At 30.9% G+C, this 10503-nt stretch overlaps 1 protein-coding gene across 1 annotated transcript in view; it reads right to left on the reverse strand.

The window, feature by feature from the left end:
- Nucleotides 1-610: 610 nt before the first annotated feature.
- Nucleotides 611-10503, reverse strand: part of LOC119838347 (opioid-binding protein/cell adhesion molecule homolog) — a 22140-nt gene continuing 12247 nt past the window's right edge. The window contains exons 3-10 of the mRNA XM_038364266.1: nucleotides 6916-7123; nucleotides 5741-5899; nucleotides 5256-5384; nucleotides 4672-4809; nucleotides 3297-3446; nucleotides 2815-2847; nucleotides 1949-2011; nucleotides 611-1719 (exon numbers count right to left, since the gene is read on the reverse strand). Of these exons, the coding sequence (XP_038220194.1) occupies nucleotides 1607-1719; nucleotides 1949-2011; nucleotides 2815-2847; nucleotides 3297-3446; nucleotides 4672-4809; nucleotides 5256-5384; nucleotides 5741-5899; nucleotides 6916-7123 (993 nt within the window). The 3' untranslated portion in view covers nucleotides 611-1606. The remainder of the gene's footprint in view (nucleotides 1720-1948; nucleotides 2012-2814; nucleotides 2848-3296; nucleotides 3447-4671; nucleotides 4810-5255; nucleotides 5385-5740; nucleotides 5900-6915; nucleotides 7124-10503) is intronic.

A 10503-nucleotide genomic window follows, 5' to 3' on the forward strand; every position in this document is an offset into this window, starting at 1 on the left:
TACGAGTGTATTCACTTAGAGAAGTGACATTAAAATTATTAGTTCCATACTACGGTCGAGACCTTATCCTTTTCTTCGCCCTTCCAACTCCATCCTGTAATCTTATCGTCAAAGTTTACCTTACCCATTATTACTCTTTAAAAGCTTGCAATGTTATAAGCAAGCCATCAGCTCAATTGTTCGCTCCAACATTTAAAAAAATGAAACACGCGTAAATATGTCTAACCCTAATCCAAAAATTATACGGTATTTATATGGCTTTACTGTCGTCTAAAGCCTCTAAACAAAAGAATACAAGAATATTTAAAAGATATTTGAAAACAAACCAAACCTGTGTATTAAAACCTTAGAAAGAGCATCCTATTTATTATTAGGTATAAGATAAAGAGGTAAATAAAATAACGTTTATAGTTGCTGCAAATTCTTTATTTTTCGATAGCCACAATGGTCCGCATACAAATCAATTGACAGGTTTTCTAAAATACTACCCTCAGTTTAATTAAATAAATATTTAGATGAACAAAGATCGCTCCATATATACAAGTTAATATAGATTTAAATTATGCTTAATAAAACGATTGAGTAATCCAATTCTTTAACATTATATCAAAATTATATTTGAAGTTTTTCCAAACATTAACAAACATTAAAAGCAATATTTTGACTCTGGTTATATAATACCATAAAACAATAGCCTCATGTAATATCTATACTATATTCCTTATTATGTACAGTTGATAAATCCTATGTTCAATGTAGTATTTTACTTCAAGCGCTAATATTCCTACATTAATCATACATACAAGTTTATTTTCAGTCTCTATTAATACTTTCTTAATACTTCTCATAATATATTTGACTAAAGTGTAATTCAATAACTTTATAACTAAACTTATACAAGAAGATATGTTATCATTATATCAATTGCGCCTCGCCAGTCTACAAAGTTCACAGTATATAATTAATACATAAAATAAATGTATTTAAGATTAATAAACAATTGTTTCTAGGATTATATTTTAGCACTAGGTGACTCGCTTCGGCTCTTGTTATGAAGCAGCTTTTATTTGTAGAATAAATAAATAATTTTCGCCTTCATTTTCCTAATTTAAGTGGATACACAACCAAGGAACCAAAAATGATTTAAATCCGTTCAGCCTTTATTGAGTTATAACTAAAACGAACCTCGTCAAATTATCTAAAGCAAGGGATAATAAAAGTCACTCTATAACAAGAAAGTTTGAAAAATTAATATAAATAATTATATCCGATCGAGAGCACGTATGATTTTCCATCGAAAATATAATGAAATATAATGAAAGTTTTATGTAACCCTCATTTGCTTGACCTTTTTTGGTAATAATTAAATGTTTATTTTCAAAAAAAAATATACATGGATAGAAGTTAAACTAACATTCTATAGCTTCTCTTTAATCTCGTCTCGTTTTAAGTAAATAGGACAAAAGATGTACAATAAAGACGAAGAAGAACTTTGTTTGTTATCTCAACATAATGTATACAAATGCAAAACAAAATATATACAGAATATTCTTCAATTGTAATATCATTCAACAAAAAATTTAATAATATAAATCATACCATGTAATTAATGATTGTTAAATATTCGTGTATTTGTTAAAAAGAACAGGATGAAAAAAATATAAAAACCGCGCCAAGATTGTTTCAAAGAGGCTGCTCCATTGCCTTGTAACCTGAAATCTGACAAACATCCTAATTAATATTATTATTGAAAAGCTTTTATAAGAACTTTTCAATACATTTTTCTACCTTATTGTATATTTTATTAAACCCGCAGGTGAGTGGACTATCTGAAAAATTCCTAAGGTTTCGATAATTTTAACGTAATAATTATTAATTAGCGAGAATCTGATCGAGCTATCCATTATAAAAGAACATTACATTGTATTTTAATAAAAATGTTAAATACCTTTAGTTCCAAAGGGCGTAGTTTCCGATGCCTTGTCCATCATTATATTTAGCCTTTGAATAACTATTGAATGAAAACAAATACAAATTTATTCTACAATTAACAAGTTAAGCGAAAGGAAATTATACGTGGAAATAAGATTTATACAACCGTATAACGTTTACTATTTCAAAGACGTACTTTGCTTACTCTAAAGTGTTCCATGAAATAGTACACAATTTTACAGTTGAATAGGTACGAATAGGTAGCATTTAGTTATTAGAATACTGTAAAGCTAAATAAAAATGTATTCATGAACAATTCTTTTATATTATCTTGGCACTGACAACCAAATGACAAAAATGGCCCGATTTGATTAAGGATTCATATAAAAAACAAGAAATTTATAAAACTGCCAAACCCGTCCATCTTTTGAAATTATCAACAATTACAAGGCATAAGGCATCCACTGAAAATCAGTGTTAGTACGCTGGGTGGCAGGCCTAATTAAGGCACATATATATTTTAAGTATAATGACCTTGTTATTTACCTTCGTGTATGTGTCATAATAAACGTATTTTCTTTTTTCTTTCTTTCATTGTATTTTAAAAGCGATTTGCCCGCGGCATCACATTGCATGTTATTCAATTTTAACTAATTTTAAACGCAATTATGTATTAAATTTTATATCTTCCGGTTTCTCGAATGTCTGTCATAGGTACGACTTAAACAATTTACCTATTACTGCTTTATCGTAACACTTAATCTAACGATGAAATTGAATTGGAAGATTGGGAAGGTCAAGTTCTACGTACAAGACCTGATTACTCACAGATATAATTACGTGAAGGTAAATGGAATCTTGTAACGAGGAAAACTAACTTACCATTTTTATTTTCCAACGCGGCGGGAGGCATCGCTGCAAAGTAAAAGAGTATCTTTTGCTTTTAAATATTATAAAAAGATTAGCAGCAGCTTGCTTGTTGAAAGTAGCTTTGTCGGCTTGCCTTGGAAAATCGCGCTGGTATGTTTATAATGGTCCAACAGCCTAGTGCTACCATTACTAGCTTATTATTTCAGCACAAAATAAGGGGCTTCAAGTACCACTTATAGCGCCCACAATGTAAAACAAGGACGAACAAATAAACAGACACACTTTCATATTTACACTATAACACCTGGGGTCTTCTTCGCATATTTCCCGTTTCCATGGGATTTCCGGGATAAAAACTATGCTTTGTCCGTCTCCTAGTTAAACTAACTCTCCACCAATTTTCCAAATCAACAGCCAAATCGGTTCATCCGTTTTTGAGTTATAAATATTGTAACTAACACTATTTTCCCTTATACACATAAATTTATACATACGATATAACTTGATGGTGCCTTCAGTGTCGCCTAGTGCGTTCTTAGAGACACATCTGTAAGCGCCATAATCCGAATTCTTTATTCTTCTTAAAGGTAGCCTGAGTACCGAACGGAAAGTACCAGCTATTCTTTGTGGCTCTAAACTTCCACCTACAACAAGAAACCTTAGTATTTAAACATAATAATTACATATGAAAAAAAAACAATATTATATATACTATAACTGTTACTTTATAGATTCAATTTAATTCTACCACTTCTATTTTATGCATCAAATAACAAAATGATTTTACAAATGAAACCGTCAGTTTGAATTAATTTATAATCTAATTCTGAATTTATTTTTAATAAAAAATTATATGTAAATTATTAACCATCAATTTATCCAACTTCTATGGCATCCCTCTACACAGTAAACATATATTATCATCAATTATTATAAGCTCACTACACTCAGCTATGTAGTACCATTACATTTCTATTACGCTCAACTGATGAAACCAATATTCCCTAATAATTAAACACTAATGCTACACAATAGCAAAAGACTATTGTTAAATATTTTCTCTTCACTAAATTTATATAAATCTGCTTTCCTTATAAGAAGTCTAATTGAATAAATAAATGTTTGAGTTTGAGTTCTAAACACTACACATTAACAAGACTTGAAAGCTTTAAAGTACCTATATCGTTTATGTCCTATTTCTAGACCTATAAATATCCTATCCAATACACTCTGGTCCGACGGTTTGACAAAATCCATTCTTCAATAAGTTAAAGGGACTTTTCCGAAGGCGCAAAGGATAAAAGAATATATGATGTCATATAATCAAAAATTAAAAATAAAGCGACCCAGTTTCCGAACACAGCGTCTACCCGCATTCCATCCCACACATTATCTTGATATGCTTTTCAGAGCATTATGTTGGATTAATAGTACGGTTCTATAGCTTTGACATAAGTATATGGCATAATAATATCATTGTGATTTATAATTAACGATAGCATTAGTACAAAATGCAAGGAAATTATCCTCGATCCTTTACCTACTTAATTCTAATTTACTTATACGCTTATACTAGCAATGGGCAGTACATCAAATATTCCTTATATCGTTTTGGAAAAGAGCTGATATGCTTACACTGCCGGACTGATATAAATCAAACATAGGTAAGAACTACAATAAGAAAATCGCCTTATAAAAAGAAAAGAAATTAAACAGAATCAAATTATAAATACACGATAACGATGAACGCATCGAGTGCATGGTGTCGTGATAATATATAATAGTACATGATATGAATAGTTTCTGCTCCGAAATCAATAATCTCATTTTCAGTTTTAAGCATTTATTAATTACCAAGTAGCAGCTTACCTATAGGAACAATTTCTCCATCCTCACGACTCCAGTAACTAACAGGTTTCGGATATGCCTCTGTTTCACACTCCAACACTAAGTCCGTACCTAACGCTGCTCCAACCAACTGATTCTTTATTGTTATAACCGGCGGAACTAAACAATCGAATAGTAATTAATTAAAATTAAATATACTATTCAATATTAAATATACACAATTTCCTCTTCAGTATTGATTTCAATTATGATTCTTGAAGAGAATAGTGCTGAGAAACTCTCTTAATATCAGAAGATGAAAAAAGTATGTCCAGTTTATTTTTATAGAAACATACTAAGCTACATGGAATCATACAACACCACTTCACTAAAGCAATGTTCCCATGAGATTATTCTGCGCTAATTACGGCGTTAGATTCTTCTGTTAGTTCATGAGAACTAGCAAAATATATGCTTCCTCCTGTTACTACTTTTTTAGAATCTTACTTGAAAAAGAAATAAGAAATGGTTTGAATATCAATCTTTTTGTTTATTTTTAATACGGCAAAATTGCACCATTTATAAAAGGGTTATTATTTAGCTAATATGAATTGAATGTAACGTACATTCAACGATGAGCATAATTCTCTTGCTGACGGTAGGCGGGACCCCATTTGAGGCGATGCACAAATATGGCCCCGCATGCTGCCTCGTAACCCTGCTAATATTTAATACAGGACCCTCCAGTGACGTCACTGTAATCACAATGCAGCCTTCAATCTACTTTATTCTATACATTTTAAAATTTCCTGAACCGAATTCGACGCCACTATGTAATATTGAAGGATCAGATATTACATCTATTTGTTAATATTAAACCATAGCAACTTATCTTTATTAATTTGGGTTGCTTATTTGCCATTAAACACAACAAAAGTTATTAAAATTTGTGCGAAATGCAATAGAATAGTTTTAAACGTTTAATAATTGAAATGATTTCTTTCCATTGCAATCGCTCAAGTTATTACAACTACACTAACCTAAATATTTTGCCCAAAACGAAATGAATTCTTAAGTCTCAATAAAAAAATGCTTTCTTTTATCGTTGTACCTTGAGATCCATTGGACAAAGGGATAACCTTCGTGTGCTCCCTGCGCCAAGTTATTTGGGGTTCAGGCGAGCCGGTAGCAGCACAGGTTAAGCTTACTGGAGATCCTTCCCGAACAGTTTGGTCAGTACTTGTCCCTCGGTCCAAAATGTCCGGAGGTACTGGTGGAAACAATGTGTACAGTGTGTGTACAAAAATACCGACAAATGAAAAACAAAAATTGTAGGAAGGCTTGGTACAAATTTATTGTTTCATACATAATTGAAAATACTCCAAGTTGAACACGTTTTGTTTCATAAAAATTATAAGATTAATTAAAAACGTATGTACCTATTTTAAAATCAAATCGTATGAAAATCGGCGTCTCATATTATTTATCATCATTTTTACTTATTTTCACAAACATAAACTGGTCAGCCATATCAGTATTGCCATGTTTATAATAATAAATATAAAAATAGAAATAATGGTATAATATAAATAAATTCTTTATTTAGGAGTAACAAGACCCAATAAAATAGACTAGATCTACATCACACACAAAAAGTAGATATAGATGTCACTAAAGTTTAAATAAAATGAAGTTGCATTTGAAGTAAAGAAATCAAAATTAAATATATCAATATAAAATTTAAATAAAAGTAACACAAAATATCAATTTAACTACATGTGAAATCTAAAATACTAAAACAACACAAAAAAACAATATTTGTTTTATGTCATTCGGAAAACAAGTGACGTCATTACCCCTCACAACATACAATGAGAGTCACCTATACGTCTGCGGAAGTTACATACGTGTGCTATTCTTTTATTGTTCTCTTTTTCTACAATCAAGCTTCTGTTACTACATGGATACGTTTTAGCTAATTAGGCCTGAACTAAAACAGTTAATTGTCAATTACAACAACTTTAGAGTTGAATTCGTTATCGTTCGCGACTCACTTTAACATTTGAGTTTTCACAGTAACATTTGAGGTTTCAAAAGTGGAAAAGGACAAGTCTAAGGAGTATCTCCTAAACGCTGTAAAGTCTCGTTTAAATAAAGGCCATAGCAAAATACAAGCAACGACAAATTAACATCTAATAATAATTTATTCCAACGAGCAATTCCAATATTATCTTTATCACACTAAATCGGTGCCAGTCCTTCATTTTCCTCAATAATCTTACTCACCAACAATATCTAAATAGCCGAGCTGACTCTTCATAGGGTCTGTATTTATCTGGCACATGTACCACCCTCTATCGGTCTCCCGCAATTCCCGTATATGCAGGAACCACGTGCGATGGTCACTGTGGGTGACTCCGACACGACGGCTCCGCGATATCACGTGAGTGTGGATGGTCAATATTGTTTGTGTGTCCACGCGAAGCCAGGCAACCTGTGGAAAATTTTGTTACTTCGTAGTCTACTGATATAATGTGTTATATTCGTATAGACTGTTTCAGATCTTCTGGGATCTGTTGAGAATCCTATAGTCTATATAAATGTTTTAAATGGATAAGGTTTGTTTGTTTATTCGACATAATCTCCTAGTACAAAGGTGTGAAAAATTGCCAATATCTTATTAGCAGATTTTGGCTATTCTGTAGTAGTACCTTAGTACCACTATTTACTAATGACTCGACTAATTCAGCAATTTTTTTCATAACGGTTTCGTAAGGCACAAATAAGGTTCTTATAGAGAGAGAGAGTATTCCGCGTAAAGCCGAACCGGACCGCTTGTTTGTAATTTAATGGGGAAATATTTAACGCAGATATGCAGATACTAAAGGTAAGATTTAATATCTTACCTTTAGTATCGTAAGTTTAGTATAGTAAGGGCAGGACAATAAATAAAATTGAGATCTCCATTTATAATAGTCATGAAAAAGCGTAGAAAAAGCTATGTCCCGGCCTTGACTTTCTGCATATCGCATTATTCTTGAAACGTCAAGCTGATTAAACGCAAAATAAATCATGTAAGTTGAAACAGTAACCTTATTGTATTATTTCCGTTTATAAAAATGACCCTTTTACACAGTAAGTAGGTTAAGTGTACAGACATTTATTTTGTTATATTAATTGCTCTCTTTTAAACTTATATAATAAATCATTTACGGAGCTTAAACAAAAAATACGAACGAATCATATATAAATTTGGTTTGCAGATAGATGATGGCCTGAAATAATGTGTAGAATACTTTTTATCTATGAACTACAATAGGACTAGTTGTATTTAATATCTTCGTTATCATCAGCTTATATTTGTTCCCACTGCACACACACAAGCCTCCTTTGAGGGTTCAGGGCATAATTCGCCAAGCACGCTAAGTGCGGGTTGGTAGATATCACATCCTTACACAAGTATATTATAAATACTAAAGTGAGTTTATTTGTTAGATTGTTAATATTTATTTGACGGTACAACGATGAAATTTTATTCTACGATTTTTTATGTCTAGAGATCGCGATTATATCAATATTTATATTTATTCAAATCGGACAGGCGATTCTTTTAAAGGTGATCTACACACGAACTAACTTCATTAAAAATAATATTTAAAACATTGAATACAAATAACAACGGACCCTAACATGCACTTAAACCTTAATACAAGTGTTCTTTTTAAATTAATTAAGATTACACTGCATTACTAGACTCATAAGCTACCTTTTTACCACGGTAACAACATCTCATTCCCAGGGGAATTTCCTTTGGATACAGGAGCGAAGCCGCAGGCGGAAAGTTTGTTTTTCAATAAATAAGTATTTTATGCTTATGTATGTATGTATGTACATTAATATATTATTTAAGTCGAAAACACCCGTTCTCAAATTATTTTTATTAATTATATGGGTATATACCTACAGTAACCTTATTATATTGTGAACAGTAACGTTATTATGTTGTGATATACAACGTACGACGTTCATCAGCCGATTGTTTGACATTAAAGTCCTAAATTGCAAGATATACCAGTGATTATAATATGGCGGTGCTTTCGTAGCTTTACAATCTTTAAAGTTAACAACTGCTCAAGTTTCAAGTAGTTTATATGCACATAATCTGTATACTTTAGCGTTCAACACGTTGTTTAAAACCTCGTCGCGAGTGATTCTGGAGGGTGTAGTTAGAGTACTTTATGATGATGCAGAATCTTAAGTGCTTTTATTGGACAAAGATGCAGCTTTTAACGGTTTCCTTCGTGTTTTTTGAGACTGTTATTCCAAATTTATACCAATTTTGATTTACTCATTGTCACTATAGATAAATAATTATGAAAACAATGTATATATATCCGTCGAGAAACGGTTTATTTAAATATTGTTATGCAATTAATGTAAAATTTTTTAACGAGAATTTTAAAATATACCTACCGCTATAACCAATCTACTAAAACAATAAAATTTATCAACAATCATTTCTAAGAGATAATGTCAATGTTGTCAATATAGAAAAATGTTTAAAGAATTCATACAGAAATTTAAAATAAACTAACTTGTACGTAAACTAAGTTGTACGTAAAATTCGATCAACTCTTTTAAAATGAAATATTCTAAATTTGAATAATTTTATTTCGTTATATTTTACGGCGAACAGAATGCCACGTATGAAAAAACTGTTCCCTACTCTATTGAAACTGATTTAATTCTGTAAAGTTAATTATTAACGGAAAATTATATGACGATGACGTCAAACGAGTACGATGTCTCGTATTTCATCCAAAAAGTTTGGCAAATCCAAGTACACGCACTCATGATGCTCATTTGTTCGATAAAAAGAAATATTTAATGTATCGAATAATCGAGTGTTCCAAAATATTATACTATTTATTTAACTTTGAGTTTTACATTTCATAAAATGTATTAATTATGAAATTGGTGTACATCAGTTTCTATTTTTATGTATCCTATTTTTTATTTAAATCTGATGAACAAATAATACGCGGTATTTTTTTAAACTGATCATGCGCACTGAATATACTCTAGCAGTAGCAGTCATGCGTCGGAATGTTTACTAATGTATATATAGATATACAAGCACTCATGTGTATTTTCGTCAGATTTAGTTTTTTATTGATAACAATTAAATGGTACAGTATATACCATTGTACAGATCGTGTAATTAATAAAATAGTTGCGGAACCGAGGCAGAACGAATATTTCGATAATAGAGCACTCTCTGACGCTTCGCATCATCGTGCAATTAAAATTAGTCTTAAATAAGTAAAGAATAACAGATATAATATATTTATTGCTAGAATATGACCCATAACATGTAAAATCTCTATTTATATATATTCTTTAAATACTGTATAGAAGTAACAGTGAATATGGAAATACATTTACGGTACCACTCGTGCTATCTACTAAGTACGTTTTATTCGAAAAGGCGAGAATCCGCAACCTTTTCCTTCATCCATTCTTTTCCACATCATATATAAATAAAACAATGCACATGTCGGCTTCAAACAGAAACAATTTAAATTGAGTTCATATTACATAACCGATTTCAGTTTTCATTGAACCGTAAGAGATACCAATCATACACTTAAATAATTTTAACTCTTATTATGCGTCAAGAGGAACTAGCATGCGAGCCAAACACATTACATGGGTCATTTTATTAATTTTATTATTAATATAATAGAACGAAATATTCAGTGATACATGTAATGAAAATGAGAAATTATGATGTTATATGTATTTACTTAGTCTGGCCATAAATACTGTTACACTTAATTATAAAAAAATATTACATTTGAATTTCGAATCTGT

The sequence above is a fragment of the Zerene cesonia genome, unplaced genomic scaffold, assembly GCF_012273895.1.
Source record: "Zerene cesonia ecotype Mississippi unplaced genomic scaffold, Zerene_cesonia_1.1 Zces_u002, whole genome shotgun sequence".
NCBI lineage: Eukaryota > Metazoa > Arthropoda > Insecta > Lepidoptera > Pieridae > Zerene > Zerene cesonia.